General features: G+C 39.2%; 1 protein-coding gene across 6 annotated transcripts in view; it reads right to left on the bottom strand.

The window, feature by feature from the left end:
* The window catches only part of CEP162 (centrosomal protein 162), a 94,824-nt gene that overhangs the window by 75,334 nt on the left and 2,336 nt on the right, over nt 1–17,154 (bottom strand). For 3 of the 6 annotated variants that reach the window (XM_061427916.1, XM_061427911.1, XM_061427912.1), the window contains exons 2-5: nt 16,828–16,943; nt 7,442–7,553; nt 3,561–3,707; nt 3,046–3,226 (exon numbers count right to left, since the gene is read on the bottom strand). In XM_061427916.1, coding sequence (XP_061283900.1) covers nt 3,046–3,226; nt 3,561–3,707; nt 7,442–7,553; nt 16,828–16,884 — 497 coding nt within the window. In that variant the 5' untranslated portion in view covers nt 16,885–16,943. Of the gene's footprint in view, nt 1–114; nt 1,662–3,045; nt 3,227–3,560; nt 3,708–7,441; nt 7,554–16,827; nt 16,944–17,154 lie in introns of those variants that run through there. The other 3 variants (XM_061427913.1, XM_061427914.1, XM_061427915.1) reach the window with 3 other exon arrangements.

The raw sequence follows: 17,154 nt of genomic DNA, 5'->3' as shown, positions 1-17,154 counted from the left end.
AATTACGAACATTATTCAGTTCAGTTCAGTCGCTCAGTTGTGTCCGACTCTATGTGACCCCATGGACTGCAGCATGCCAGGCCTCCCTATCCATCACCAACTCCTAGAGCTTACTCAAACTCATGTCCATTGAGCTGGTGATGCCATCTCATCCTCTGTCGTCCCCTTCTCCTCCTGCCTTCAATCTTTCCTAGCATCAGGGTCTTTTCAAATGAGTCAGCTCTTCGCATCATGTGGCCAAAGTACTGGAGTTTCAGCTTCAATATCAGTCCTTCCAGTGAATGTTCAGGACTGATTTCCTTTAGGATGGACTGGTTGGATCTTCTCCAACACTTCATTTCAAAAGCATCAATTCTTCAGCACTCAGCTTTCTTTATAGTCCAACTCTCACATCCATACATGACTACTGAAAAAAACCATAGCCTTGACTAGACAGACCTTTGTTGGCAAAGTGATGTCTCTGGTTTTTAATATGCTATCTAGGTTTGTCATAACTTTTCTTCCAAGGAGCAAGCGTCTTTTAATTTCATGGCTGCAGTCACCATCTGTGTCATTTTAGAGTCCCCAAAAATAAAGGCTGCCACTGTTTCCCCATCTATTTCCCATGAAGTGATGGGACCGGATGCCATGATCTTAGTTTTCTGAATGTTGAGCTTTAAGCCAACCTTTTCACTCTCTTCTTTCACTTTCATCAAGAGGCTCTTTAGTTTTTTCACTTTCTGCCATAACAGTGGTGTCATCTGCATATCTGAGGTTATTGATATTTCTCCCGGCAATCTTGATTCCAGCTTGTGCTTCATCCAGCCCAGCGTTTCTCATGATGTAATCTACATATAAGTTAAATAAGCAGGGTGACAATATACAGCCTTGATGTACTCCTTTCCCGATTTAGAACCAGTCTGTTGCTCCATGTCCAGTTCTAACTGTTGCTTCTTGACCTGCATACAGATTTCACAAGAGGCAGATCAGGTGGTCTGGTATGCCCATCTCTTTCAGAATTTCCATAGTCAATAAAGCAGAAGTAGATGCTGTTCTGGAACTCTTGCTTTTTCCGTGATCCAGCGGATGTTGGCAATTTGATCTCTGGTTCCTCTGCCTTTTCTAAATCCAGCTTGAATACCTGGAAGTTCATGGTTCATATATTGCTGAAGTCTGGCTTGGAGAATTTTGAGCATTACTTTGCTAGTGTGTGAGATGAGTGCAACTGTGTGGTAGTTTGAGTATTCTTTTGCATTGCCTTTCTTTGGGACTTGAATGAAAACTGATCTTTTCCAGTCCTGTGGCCACTGCTATATTTTCCAAATTTGCTGGCATATTGAGTGCAGCACTTTCACAGCATCATCTTTTGGGATTTGAAATAGCTCAACTAGAATTCCATCACTTTCACTAGCTTTGTTTGTACTGATGCTTCCTAAGGCCCACTTGACTTTGCATTCCAGGATTCTGGCTCTAGGTGAGAGATCACACCATCGTGATTATCTGGGTCGTGAAGATTTTTTTGTACAGTTCTTCTGTGTATTTTTGCCACATCTTCTTAATATCTTCTGCTTCTGTTAGATCCATACCATTTCTGTCCTTTATTGAGCCCATCCTTGCATGAAATATTCCCTTGGTATCTCTAATTTTCTTGAAGAGACCTCTAGTCTCTCTTGAAGAGATCTCTAGGAACATTGTTAAGAACAAGGAAACAGTTAAGAAATATTCCAAAGGGACAAAAACTTGTGGCCAGCAAACCTGTGTATGCTTACTCTGTGTTGTCACTGTTAAGACAGGCAATCACCATGGACCATCAGGGTCCCTGCATGTTCTTGCTGGGTAAGCCAAGAACATAAGGCACAGCCCCTCCTTCCTAGGTCACTTTTCAAGAGTTGCAGTGATCAACTCTGAAAGACAGGCAGTATTTCTGCCATCAAAGCAGGCTTGTTTCTACTTATTAAAAAAGCAATAGAGTCCTCAAACTCAGGACCCTCTCCCGTAAAGCAACCCACTACATGGGTGGACAGCCATCATGGACCCCATGAGCCTTGTGGGACAAGGGAAACTGAGGCAATTCAACATGGCACTTGGGTCCTGCTTTTGTCAAGAGAAAGTCATTTTGTTTCTGACCCAAGAATCCTTGTCAATTGTCAGCATCCATAAAACCACAGTTTAGTTTGCAAGTAGGGTAAACATCTCAGACTCTACTACTGACAGTCACTGCTTTATCCACTGTCTGTAAGAAACTAAGCATCCTGAGGAGACCAGGCACTCTAATGACCAGAGGGTATGAGTTTCCTAACCCTCAATTTAATTGTAGTTTGGTGTTCTTAAAATCTTAAACTTGTAACCTGACTTCCATTTATAATTTTCAAAATTAGATGGAAAACTTAAAACTGAGGATATTAAAGATATCAGGTCTCACAAATCTCAAGAATGCCAAAGGTCTATGGCATGCACAAGGCACCAGCTCAGTAAACTAGTAGAATTTCCAGGATAAACGAGGCTTCCTGATAATCTTTAGGGTGAACCATACACAAAGGTAGGACACAAACCAGATCTTTGTTCCCTGGTTCCTGTTTAAAAATTTTGGCCGTACCACACAGCATGCAGGATCTTAGCTTCCCAAACAGGGATCAAACCTGTGTCCCCTGCAGTTGGAAGCACAGAGTCTTAACTACTGGACCACCAAGGAAGCCCCTCCCCTGAGTTTCTAATAGCTACCTGGACTCACTTTATCTGTAGAAGATGACTTAATAAATTACCTTCCTGGTTAGGTCTGTTCAGCAATATGCTATTCACCTCAAAAGTATATCATGCATGAAATTTTAGATATCTAGAGGCTCAAATACAAACATATTCCAATCAATACATATACCAATCATATTCTACCCACTCATAAACACAATCACCCTGATCAAAATAATGAACAGAAAATAGAATTAAAAATAAGATTTAAATTTTGCCTCTTATGTGTACCCCTTTAATTACATGCATATACTAGCTTTATAAAAATATAGAAAGACACAAACATTATTTAATGATTTGTTTATATTGTATTTACATTACCTATGTAAAGCTTTAAAATGTATGGAGTCATTAGAATCCAATTCCTTATTTAACCTTGAATAATCAATGGACGATGTTAAGCCTTTCTCAAGTCTGGCAAAAAATTGTTCTTTTTCCTCTTGCTCTTCTAATGTGTCCAGTCCCAATCCGAGAACACTATGATTGAGCTCAGAAACTATCTCTAAATAGAAAGTACAAATATATTTCATTAACATATAGAATTTTAAAGAAATTAATTTTAATGCTACATTTATTGAAATTATATAGCAAAACTTAAAAAAAAATCTATAACATATTTTACCTAGTCTTTTACCACCAAACATAGATTTGTGTTCATAATACATAAGGTTATATGGATTCTCCAGAGGTGTAATTCTAAACCTTCTGGGAAGATATTAGATCTGTCTACACACTTGTGAAGGAGGCTCCAAGAGAGCTAAGAGTTAATTTTTCTAAAAATTCTGATTATAAGCATCATAATTAACCTGTCAACTTATACCCCCCACAATTCTTACCATTGGCTTCTAAGCTGTCAATACTCAAGATAGAGGTTCCACTGCTCTTAAGAAACTGAATCCTTTCAGCAGACTCCTCTTCTGTTTCCATAACAGGCTGAGAAGTCTTCTTTGTTTTCAAATAGCTTACATTTGTCCCAAATGGTCCTGGGATGGGGTTTAATATAGTTGGATATTTACATTAAGAGCATTGTTTTGACCACTATGCCAACATACTAATACTGCTATACTAGCTTAGACTTGTTATGCTATTATATGAGTTATACTAGGAGACAGCAGCTAAATCTGCTATATGAAATAAAAATTAATCAGACAAAAATTCACAAAAGAAAAATTACAATTCTATTTGATTGTGTGAATCTTACCCAATGGAATATTTTAAAAATTTGCATCAAGACTTTAAAAATTAATTATTCTCAAGCACAAGTACTTAATACATAAACCATGCCACTTGAAAGATATCTCCTGCCTTATGTGAAGGAAAGAAGGGAGACAACTCCAGGCTGGGGAACAAGGAGGTCCAAGGGTCAAAAACAGGAGGGCAGGCCACATGCAAGGATGCAAAAAGCTCAGTGAGGGTAATCTGGGGGAAGTAACCCAAAGGCAGGAGTCAATGGTCGGACCATGCTCATCTTCATAGGCTGGGGAAAGGGTTTTGCTCTTCATTCTAAAAGCACTAGAAAACACTGGGAAAGTTATACAATACCAAATTTTCTTTATCCTAGCAGTATATAATTGTTGTAAAATACTCATACACGGAAAAAATAACTATAATGTATGGCATAAAGATTGAGATTAGAAAAATACCACTTTTGCTTAGAAAAAAGCCTTATCAAAATAAGTTACAAATTCTGATTTCAATTTCCTACTTAGTGTCCTACTGGAAAGGGTTCAGAATGAAATTATTTTATGGCTCTGTGTGAATAATTGTTTTAATGGGTCTCATAATAACTTCAACACAGAGGAAATCAGGAGATTTCAGACAAAAATATGCATGCCAAGGTTGGAGTGCTGTTGAGCCATCTGTCCAGGGGTCTCAGCCGGGCTCTGAAGCTGGACTCAGGGATGTGACCCACACTAACCCACCTCACAAGAGACTAATACAACCAAAACCAAGATCTGATTCAGTTATTTACAATGAAGAGTATAACCAGTAGATAGAATTACATAGTTTCACCTTCTCTGCAGAACATTTTGTCTTAATGGCAACTGAAAGAGAAAGCAAAATTATAAGGTAGAATTGGCTCAATGTTGATGTTTAATAGTGTCTCTTTAAGAAATGCATTCCTCTCAAGAGGGGTGGTTCAGTTCTCCCTTAGAAGCATCTACATTCTTGCTGGCAGGAATCATATTTTGTTTTTGTATACTAGTGCCAAACACTCAGAAGGTAATATGAGCTCAGTAAATGCTTGTGAATGAACGAGGGACCAGGTTATGCCCTTGGGTAGAGAAACCTTCTCCCCTCTGTGTTTAAATAGACATTGTCAAAGTTTCCTTCCTAAGTATCCTTTGCATCCCTTACTAATCAAATCCACTGATTGATACATTCTTTTTTAAAAAATTTAGTCTCTTTAATTAGGTTACATTAAGTGTTGGTCTAGGACTCATTCTTTCTCTTTAGAGTGAATTTGCATAAGTCTGCATACCCCAGCTCTACTTCACTACTTTCTAGGAGAAAGATTTTAAAGTTAATTAAGTCTCAAATTTTGTCAACTATGTCAATAGTACTTAATCATATAATATCCTTTTCAAGCACTAAGACGGGGAAAGATTCTAAAACAAAAAATTCTTCATATACAAGCTTTAGCATTGTGCATGATATAGATTTATGAAAATCTACTGAAAAATACACTGAATTTTTCAATAAGACAATTCCTTAAAGTGTTAAAAAGAACAGAGAAATGACTATTAAATTATAAGATTTACTTATTAAATATTTATTATTTACTGTTGAGGGTCAGGAGTACAAGGAAAAAGAACTATAGAAATCCTATCAGTTCATAAAATAGTGCTTAAAGATCCACAGATTCTGTTATCACAGTTACTTAACGGAGGTACCCTGGGGATCCTTATGAATTCGGCAGTATCACATATACTAGCTATAATGCAGGAAACAGGCAAGGGAGCAATTTTTCCATTGTAAAATGTGACTAGGAAAAGTTCTGGGAGAGGTATAAGCATGTGCTAGACAGGATCAATAATGAGTTCTTTACCATTAAGACGATGGTATTTGTTTTTTTTTACTGTCATTAACAGACAGTGATACCAAAATCAACAGATCTATTAAAATCCTCCAAATGCAATGACATTAATACACTGTCAGAGTATCTTATTAAATCACCTTAAATCAATTTACCATTAAACATAACATATAAATATACCTGTATTGTTCACTATCTAAAACTAATTATAAATTATTTGAATGTAAAATAATCTGATAATGCAGAAATACAGTCTCAATTATATAACAAATATAAAGTTATTTAATATGAAAATCAATGCAAACTTAAAATTCACTATTAATATTATTTTCCTTACGTATTTATATTGAGTTGGCCAAAAGGTTCATTTGATTTTTTCCCAAAAATGGCTCTAGTAGAGCTTAGCTGTCTTTAACTTCATTAGAAAAAGTTTTGTTAGATTATATTGTGACAGCTGGCATATCAGGGTGCATTAAAAAAAAACCTTACCAAAACTGGTGAATTGTTGCATATCCATTTTAATACTGAAGATGGAAGAAAAAGCAACATATTTGGTGTATCATACTTTTTTATTTCAAGAAAGGTAAAAATGCTACTGAAACATAAAAAAAGATTTGTGCAGTGAATGGGGAAGGTGTCGTGACTGATCAAACTTTTCAAAAGTGGTTTGTGAAATTTTGTGCTGGAGTTTTCTCGCTGGATGATGCTACATGGTCAGGGAGCCCAGTTGAAGTTGATAGTGATCAAATCGAGAAATTAATTGAGAATAATATACGTTATACCATGCGTGAAACAGCTGACATACTTAAAATATCCCAGTCAAGTGCTGAAAATCCTTTGCACAAGTTTGGTTACATTAATCACTTTGGGTGCCACATAAGCAAAAAAAAATTCCTGACTGTATTTCCACATGCAATTCTCTACTGAAACATAATAAAAATGGTGCTTTTTAAAATAAATCATGATGGGTGATGAAAAGCAGATACTGTACAATAATGTGGAACCAAAGAGATTGTGGGGCAAATGAAATGAACCACCACCAACCACACAAGACTGGTCTTCATCCAAAGAAGGGGATGTATATATGATAGGGATGGAAGGAAGCCTTCTATTATGAGCTCCTTCTGGAAAAACAAACAATTAATTCCAACAAGTACTGATCCCAGTTAGACCAACTAAAGGTAGCACTTGACGAAAAGTGTCCAGAATTAGTCAATATAAACTATATGATCTTCCATCAAGACAACACAAGTTTCTTCAATGACCAGGCAAAAATTGCTATAGCTTAGCTGGGAAATTTTGATTCATCCACTGTATTTACCAGACACTGTACTTTTAGATGCCCGTTTACTTTGGTCTTTACAAAATTCTCTTAATGGAAAAAATTTCAATTCCCTGGAAGACTGTAAAAGGCACCTGGAACAATTCTTTGCTCGAAAAGATAGCTTGGGCAAGACGGAATTACAAAGTTTTATGAAAAATGGAAGAAGGTAGTGGAACAAAATGGTGAATATGTTGCTCAATAAAGTTCTTGATGAAAATGAACAATCTGTCTTTTAGTTTTACTTAAAAAACCAAAGGAACGTTTTGGCCAACCTAAACAGCACAGTAAGAAAATCCAGAATCAAAAGTCTTGTCTGCCCCCTTGTGGTCAAATAATTTAAAATTAGCAGTATTTACCACCACTTTCAAATTCATCTTCAGTTATCCACCATGGCACTGTATCTTTCTTCTTCACTTCTTTAGGTTGTCTAGGTGTTTTATTTGAATTTTCAAAAGAATCATCTGAAAGCTAAATCAGATATAGGCTACTGAATTTTATATTCAAGAATCCCAGATTATCACTGAAAATGTTTCTCTTAGATCTTGACAATTAGTGCTTGTTACAATGATTAATAAACTTTAATGAAAAAGTTTTATTTCTCCTTTTCTACCCTTTAGGTCCAAATCTTACTACAATCATAAATTCCTACTCTAAATCCAATCTACCTCCCTTACTCTAAGCCAGTATCTCTCTTTGACTGAGAAAATAAAGACCCTACAGTCAAAACCACCCTTCTTCTCAACTCCCTTCACTCTACCACTCGACTCACCTGTTAAGACACTGATTTCCTCTCTCAGAAGAGAAATTCTTCTCCCCACTCCAAGAAGAACCTGCAGAGGGGCCCACTTCCCTCCTCGCCAGGTTCTTACCAGGTAATCCTACTGCATCTCTATCTCACTCCCTCTTCAGTCTCCCACCCCTCCTTCCCTCAGGTTATTAAACCTGCTCATTGCTGCATCCCCAGGGCCAAGCACAGCACCTGCCATAATCGTAGGATAAAAGAATGAACATTCAAGTCTCCTCTAATTAGAAAAGGGCTTCCCAGGTGGTTCAGCGGTAAAGAATGCCCCTGCCAATGGAAGAGATGTGGGTTTGATCCCTGGGTTGGGAAGATCCTCTGAAGAAGGAAATGGCAACCCACTTCAGTATTCAAGCCTGGAAAATTCCTTGGACAGAGGAGCCTGGCAGGCTACAGTACATGGGATCACAAGAGTCAGACTAAACAACAAATTAAAAAGCAAACAAAAACAAACAAGAGAGAGGCAGAGGTCCTTAGTCCTACACCTCCCTTTCACTCTACCCATCACTTTTATTTTGTATACATTCTAACTTCTCAAGGTCATTGCTAAACTCCTGAAAATCTGGCACCCATCCAAAGTAACTTTCCTCAGTCACCAAAGGCCTCCAAAATCCACAAATAAAGAACCACTGTCAGCGGTCTCCCTGATAGACCACAGGATTTGACACAGTGACCAACTCTCACTTCCTGAAACTCTCTTCAAGGTCACAGTACCACCTCCTCCAGGATACACCTCATCTCTGTGACCTTTCCTAACCAACTCTACTAGCTCTTGGCTCTTCTGCTCTTTTGTTAACGAAATTTATCCAGAACTCTGCTCTTAGTCCTTTTTACCCTCACTTTAACATACTTCTTCTGGAGAAGAAACTAACATTTATTAATGACATGCCTGCTCTATGTCAGGATCTATACCCAGGTTATCTCACTCTTCAAACAATCCAGCAGAGATTTACTGATGGGGAAGTAAACTCAGAGAAGTTAAGCAACTTTCCCAGGTTGCTACTGTCAGTAAGTGATAACAGAGTTGGGGTTCAAAACTGGGTTTCCCTGACTGAAACCTGTCTACTTTCAAAGACACCTGTATGGTCCCCCAACTAGGGCAATGGAATGACTTTTTAAATTTTTTAGATGATTACACACACATTTCCACCTGCCAAGCAAACAACTCTACTTCAATGACTTGTAAGAACGCCATTTAAAATGTTCAAAAAGAACTCACTGTCTTTCCTGACCACCAGGGAGGAAGAGGGGGAGAAGGAAAGAAAGAATACTCTTTACTCCATCTGAATTTTCACTGGATCACTTTCCACTCAGCCTTAAACTTCACTGTCACCCTGAAATGTCCCATTTCTCTCTCCTTTCTGTCTCTCCCTGCTTACCCAACTCTGAAAACCTGCCTCAGATTCAGTCTTTTCCTCCTAAACTCAGGGCTATGTAAGGGCATGAAAGAAGGACTACAGGTTCTTGGAGCCAGAGAGATCTGAGTTCAAATTTTAACTTCAAAACAAGTTAGTTTTGTTTATACATCTAGAAAACAGGCAAGGTAACAGCGACCTTGCAGGGTTGTGGCAAAGATCATAAAAGAAATGGAGAATGCGCGGGCAGGCACTGTCTAATGCACAGAAGGTATTCTCACTTTCGACAATCCTCCACATTGCTTTCTGGCTACGATCATAAAAAACAAAACACAAAAGCTGGTTCCCCAGTTAACAACAGTGCTGCTAAGGATATGGAGAAACTGGAAGCCTAAAACTACTAATGTACTTCTGATGAGAGAGTAAAATGGTGCAGCCACCTAGAAAACGGTCTGGCAGTTCCTCAAAAGGTTAAATGTTGAGGTTAACCCACATGACCCAGCATTTCCCACCCTCTGGTATATACATAAGAGAAATGAAAACATATCCCCACAAAAATTACATACAAGTATCAGAGCAGCATTATTGATAATTGCAGAAAAGTATAAAAAACGCAAATGTCCATCAATTGATGTCAGTAAACAAAATGTGGCAAATCCATACAACGCAGTATTATTCAGCTACAGAAGAGGAATGAGGTACTAATAGATATGACAACATGGATGAACCTTGAAAATGTTGAGTGGTACAAGCTATAAGAAAGATCCACATGAACGTGGGTAGGAAGAGAAGAAAAGAGATCAGGTCAGGGCCTGTTCTCCAGGGAAGGGATACAGAAAAGGAAGGGGATTAAAAGGCTCAGAGACCCACCCTGGGGAGTAAGTGTCTAGAATTACATATTTGGGGTACCAGCCCTGGGGTCTGACACTGGGGACATGAGTCCCCTTAGCTGGTTAGAAAGCCAGTGACAACAGGGCTGTAAGAAACCCAAACTCTGCTTGTGAGGAGTGTGCACACACTGGCTTACTCCCAAAACAAGGTGGAGGAAGCAGACGAAACTGCATGGAACTCTGGCTGCCGTCCTGTAACTACCCTGGAACAAGCCAAACCCCTACTCCAGCCCCGCTTGCTCCAGCTCTGCTCCTCTCTAGGGAAAGATGACAATGCCAGGAGAGGGAAGTGTACACACAGGGCACAGAACCAGCTGGGACCCAGCCCGCAGGGCTTCTGCTCCAGCAACTTGGGACCTGCTCCCACCCTCATAGGGTGGTGTTTGTCACTGAGCAGAGAAGCAGCCCTGGCTGACACCTGGCTCTGGCTTGAGCACCTTCATCTCTAGTCCCATTGCCTACCAAAACGATAGCTATCAGCACACCCTGGAGAAAGACATGACTCCTGTTTACATCAGATCCAGCTCTCCAATCAAAGCCACAGGGCACACAGACTGTATAGGGACGCTCCCACAAAGGGACACCCCTTCAAGATGGGGATAGGTAACTGTTTCACCTAATTTCATAGAGATGGAGAAAGTTAAACAAAATGAGAAGAGAGAGGAATTTGCTTCAAACAAAAGAACAAAAACTAAAACAGAGATAAACAATTTACCAGATAAGAGTTCAAAGCATTAGTAATAAGATTAAATTAGAAAAAAGAATAGATGAACACAGTGAGAATTTTGACAAGAAACTAGAAAATATAAAAGAACCAATCAGATCTGAAGACTACAACTATAATGAAAAACACACTAGAATGAATTAACAGCAGAATTTAGAGGACAGAATAATCAAACAGGAAAAAGAAAAACAAATCTAAAAAATGAAAACAATTTAAGGGACCTCTGAGACATCATCAAGTATACCAATATTCATATTAGAGGAGTCCCAGGTGGAGAAGTCAGAGAGAAAGGAGTTGAAAATCTATTTGATGAAATTATGGCTGAAAACTTCCTGAACCTGAGAGAGAGAGAGAAGTCGCTCAGTCGTGTCTGACTCTTTGCGACCCCATGGACTGTAGTCTACCAGGCTCCTCCATCCATGCGATTTTTCAGGCAAGAATACTGGAATGGGTTGCCATTTTCTTCTCCAGGGGATCTTCCCAACTCAGGGATCAAAGCCAGGTCTCCCACATTGCAAGCAGATGCTTTACTGTCTGAGCCACCAGGGAAGCCTCTAGAAGAACCTGAAGAAGTAAACAGATATCCAGGTACAGGAGGCATGGAGAGTCCTGAACAAAATGAATACAGATAGACCCGCACCAAGACATATAATAACTGAAGAGTTATTAAAACGTTAAAAGTGGAAGAGATTATTCTAAAAGGCAACAACAGAAAAACAAAGGGTCACATACAAGCAAACTGCCCCTCCTCCCCACACCAAGCTATCAGATGATTTTTCTGCAGAAACTCTGGAGGCCAGAAGAGAAAGACATGACATATTTCGAATGCTAAAAAGGAAAAAACTAAAACCTAGGATACTCTACCCAGCAGGATTATCATTTGGAACTGAAGGACAGATGAAGAACTTCTCAGACAAGCAAAGACTAGAAGAGTTCATCAATACTAAACTGATCCTAAAAGAAACGTTGAAGAGTCTTCTCTCAGTGGAAAAGAAAATGCTATAAGAAGCAAGCACGTATAGGAAAGGAAAAATCTAATTAAGACACATATATAGTAAAGGCTGTGAACAAACCACTTAAATAAATTATCACAAAGATTGAAAAGAAAAATTGTATCATCAACTGTAACTACAACAAACAGGCAAGGGATGAAAATGAAGATGTAAAATATGACACAAAACACAAAATACTGGAGAGGGGAGGAAAAAAAAATACAGATCTTTTAGAATGTGTTTGACCTTACAATGGATACACAAACACTACCGAGAAAGGAATACAAGCATATCACTAAAGAAAATCATCAAACCACAGGGAAGAAACAAAAAGGAGAAAAGAACAGAATAGTAGTACAAAACCCAAAAATAAGCAATACAATGGCAGTAGGAACAAACCTATTGCTTGAAATGTCAATGGACTAAATGCTCCAAAAGACATAGGTTAGCTGATTGAACAACATCAACCAAAAAAGGCCATCTATAGGTTGCTTACAAGAGACTCACTTCAGAGATAAAGACACACAAAAACAAAGTGAGAGGTTGCAAGAAGTTATTTCACACAAATGGAAACAACGAGAAAGCAAGGGTAGCAATACTCAAATCAGAAAAAATAGACTTTATAACAAAGTCCAAAACAAAGACCCAGGGCATTATATAATGGTAAAGGGATCAACACAAGAAGAGGATACAACGTTCATTAAAATATATGCACTGATGCTTTTGAACTGTGGTGTTGGAGAAGACTCTTGAGAGTCCCTTGGACTGCAAGGAGATCCAACCAGTCCATTCTGAAGGAGATCAGCCCTGGGATTTCTTTGGAAGGAATGATGCTAAAGCTGAAACTCCAGTACTTTGGCCACCTCATGTGAAGAGTTGACTCACTGGAAAAGACTCTGATGCTGAGAGGGATTGGGGGCAGGAGGAGAAGGGGACGACAGAGGATGAGATGGCTGGATGGTGTCACTGACTCGATGGATGTGAGTCTGAGTGAACTCCGGGAGTTGGTGATGGACAGGGAGGCCTGGCGTGCTGTGATTCATGGGGTCGCAAAGAGTCGGACACGACTGAGCGACTGAACTGAACTGAACTGAATATAGTGGCTCAGTAGTAAAGAACCACCTGCAATGCAAGAGACTTGGCTTTGATCCCTGGGTCAGGAAGATCCCCTGGAGAAGGAAATGGTAACCCACTCCAGTATTCTTGCCTGGGAAATCCTATAGACAGAGGAGCCTGGCACATTACAGTCCGTGGGGTTGCAAAAGAGTCAGACATGACATAGCGACTAAACTACAACAAATATATAAAGCAAATGTTAACAGATATAAATGGACAAAAGTAGTCTCTATGTGTGTTAAAAATCACATCAAAAAGAAAAAAATACATAGGAATAAACTTAACCAAGAAGGTGAAAGACGTGGTTGTTGTTTAGTTGCTAAGTCGTGTCTGACTCCATTCCATGGACTGTAACCTGCCAGGCTCCTCTGTCCACGGGATTTCCCAGGTGAGAATACTGGAGTAGGTTGCCGTTTTCTTCTCCAGGGCATCTTCCTGACCCAGGGATCAAACCCCTGTCTCCTACATTAGAGGTGGGTTCTTTACTACTAAGCCACCTGGGAAGCCCATGAAAGCTATACAGTGTGAAAACTATAAAATACTGATAAAGGAAACTGACTGTGATACGATGAAATAGCAAGATATCTCATGTTCATGGACTGGAAGTTTATTATTAAATGTACATACCACCCAAAGCAAGCTACAGACTTAATGTATACCTATCAAAACATGCATGACACATGAACTAGCGACTTCACTTTCACTTTTCACTTCCATGCATTGGAGAAGGAAATGGCAACCCATTCCAGTGTTCTTGCCTGGAGAATTCCAGAGACAGGGGAGCCTAGTGGGCTGCCATTTATGGGGTTGCACAGAGTCAGACACGACTGAAGCGACTTAGCAGCAGCAGCAGCAGAATAATCCTAAAATTTATATGGAACAATTAAAGGCCTTGAATAGCCAAAGCAATCTTGAGAAAAAAGAATGAAGCTGGAGGTATTAAGCTCTCTGACCTCAGACTATACTAGAAAGCTCCAATAATCACAACACTGTGTTACTGGCACAAAAATGACACATCCATCAATAGAACAGAATAGAGAGCCCAGAAATAAACCTATGCATTTATGGTCAATAAATCTACAACAAAGGAAACAAGAATATACAATGGAAAAAAGTCTCTTACTGAAGTAAGTGGTACTGGAAAAACTGAATAGCTCCACGTAAAACAACAGTTCTCACATCATATACAAAAAAACTCAAAATAGATTAAAGACCTAGCGTAAAACCTGAAACCATAAAGCTCCTAGAAAAAAACATAAACAGAACACTTTGTTATAAATCATAGCAGTTATTTTTTTGGGTCTATCTCCTAAGGCAAAGGAAACAGAAGCAAAAATAAACAAATGGGACCTAATCAAACTTGAAAGCTTTTGCACAGTAAAGGAAACTATTGACAAAATGAAAAGAACCTACAGAATGGGGAAAAAAAAATCACATATCATATGTTCAATAAGGGGTAAATAGTCAAAATACATCAATAGCTCATGTAACTCAATATCAAAAATAGAGCAACCTCGCCCCCCCAACCCCGATCTGATTAAAAAATGGGCACAAGATATACACATGGCTAACAGGCACATGAAAAGATGCTCAATGTTACTAATCAGGGAAATGAAACCAAAACTCCAAAGAGATATCACCTCACACCTGTCAGAATGGCTCTGTGCATGCTCAGTTGTGTCTGACTCTGCAACCCTTGTAGCCTGTCAGGCTCCTCTGTGCAAGGGATTCTCCAGGCAAGAATACTGGAGTGGGTTGCCATTTCCTCCTTCAGGGGATCTTCCTGACTCAGGAATCAAATCCAGGTCTCCTGCATTGGCAGGTGAATTCTTTACCACTGAGCCACCTGTGAAGCCTATCAGAATAGCTACAAATAGCAAATGCTGGTGAGGATGTAGAGCAAGGAGAATCCATGTACACTGTTAATGGGAATGTGCATTGGTGCAGTCACCATGGAAACAGTATGAAGGTTCCTCAAAGACTAAAAACAGAAGTATCATACGATATAATGATTCCCCTCCTGAATATACTCCTGCAACAAAAACACTCATCCGAAAGATAAACGTATCCCAATTTTTCACAGCAGCATTATTTACACTACCAAAGATATGGAAGCAACCTAAGTATTCATCAACAGACGAACGGATAAAGAAGGTGTGGTATATATGTATATATGTCCATCCTAAAGGAGATCAGTCCTGGGTGTTCACTGGAAAGACTAATGCTAAAACTGAAGCTCCAATACTTGTCCACCCGATGGGAGGAGCTGACTCATTTGAAAAGACCCTGATGCTGGGAAAGATTGAGGGCAGGAGGAAAAGGGGATGACAGAAGATGAGATGGTTGGATGGCATCACCGATTCAATAGACATGTGTTTGGGTGGACTCTAGGAGTTGGTGATGGACAGGGAGGCCTGGTGTGCTGCGGTTGATGGGGTTGCAAAGAGTCGGACACGACTGAGTTGGACTGAAGGTGGAATATTACTCAACCATAAAAAGAATAAAATTTCATCATTTGAAACAATATGGGTGGACCTGGAGGGTATTATATTTGGTGAAATAAGTCAGGGTTAACAAGTACTATATGTTATCACTTCCATGTAGAATCTAAAAAAAGTAAAATGAATGAATGTAACAAAGCAGAAAACAGACGCTCAGATATAGAGAACAAACTAGTGTTACCAGTGGGAAGAGAGAAAGGAGGAGGGGCAAAATAGTGGCAGGGGTAGGGATTAAAAGGTACAAACTACTGTGTTTAAAACAAATAAACTACAAGGATATATCACACAGCACAGGGAATGTAGCCAGTATTTTGTACTTCTAAATGGAATACAATTTATGAAAACAGAATCACTATCTGAACTAACATAATGTTGCACATCAACTAAACTTCAATTAAAAAAACACAGCCATTATGTCATAGACCATTCATTCTTATGGGAGACAGAAAACAGAGCTAAAGAAGTAAAATAATGAATGGTTTTAAGTGCAACATGGACAATTAAGTACATGGTATACTAAGAAGGAACCTGATGGCTACTTTTTCTTTTACTGGGTCAATAGGGAAAAAACCTCTCTCAGGTAGGATTTTTAAGAAGAGATCTTCACCACCCAGGTAAAGAACGGAGGAACAGACAGCATTACTGGCATGGAAAGTGAACAGTCAGTCATGTCCGACTCCTTGTGACCCCACGGACTATACAGCACACCAGGATACTCTGTCCATAGGATTCTCCAGGCAAGAATACTGGAGTGGGTTGCCCTTCCCTTCTCTAGGGGATCTTCTTCACCCAGGGGCTGAACCCACATCTCCTGCACGGCAGGCAAATTCTTTATCATCTGAGTCACCAGGGAAGCTCCTAGTACCGGCAGACGGAACAGCTAGTAGTACAAAGCTCCTAACATGAATTGAGTTGGCATATGTGGAGGAGAAAAAAGGCATGACTGGAAAATGGGAAGGAATGGTATAAAGTCAGTGAGGTGGACATACCCAAAGGCACTAGGGCTTTGCCAGCCCCAAGAAGCAGTCTGGATTTTATTCTCTACGTGATGGGAAGGAATAGAGTGTTTTACATTGGAAGAACAGAGTCTGATTTATGTCACAGACCATGCTGGCTGCAGTGTGGTGAAGGACCACTGGGACAGGAAGTAGCAGCTGTTGCAGTAGCCTAATGAGATAATGGTGCCCTGGATTAGGATGGCTGCAGTGAAAAGGGAGAGAACTAGAGGGATGATAGATATACTCTGGAGACAGGTGACAGAGCCTGATGACTGACTGGCTGTATCTTACAGGTGAAATGGAGAATTGAAGAAATGAGTTTCTGGTGAGACAATTTACAATATAGCTTCTAAAAATATGAACTTACTTCTTTCATGAACTGTTCAAACTCTTCATCCAGCTCTTCTTTGGAATAGTGGGCCATTATCAATACTTTTCACTTTCCAAAGTAAACATTCTGGAGTGTTTACAACATCGGAAACGCTAAATGGCAAGAGATAATAAACATCCTTTAAGGAAATCTACATCACATCAAAAAAAACAGGCAGACTTGAACTTAAGACATTTTTTAAAATTTATATTTAAATGTAGTTAATTTACAATGTTATGTTAATTTCAGGTGTTCAGTTACAGTTCAACATAAAAAAAAAAAAAAAAAAAGATGGGCAGAAGACCTAAATAGGCATTTCTCCAA

The sequence above is a fragment of the Bos javanicus genome, chromosome 9, assembly GCF_032452875.1.
Source record: "Bos javanicus breed banteng chromosome 9, ARS-OSU_banteng_1.0, whole genome shotgun sequence".
Classification (NCBI taxonomy): Eukaryota; Metazoa; Chordata; class Mammalia; order Artiodactyla; family Bovidae; genus Bos; species Bos javanicus.
Note: the sequence above shows the minus strand (reverse complement) of the source record. Positions and strands in the feature narration are given on the sequence as shown.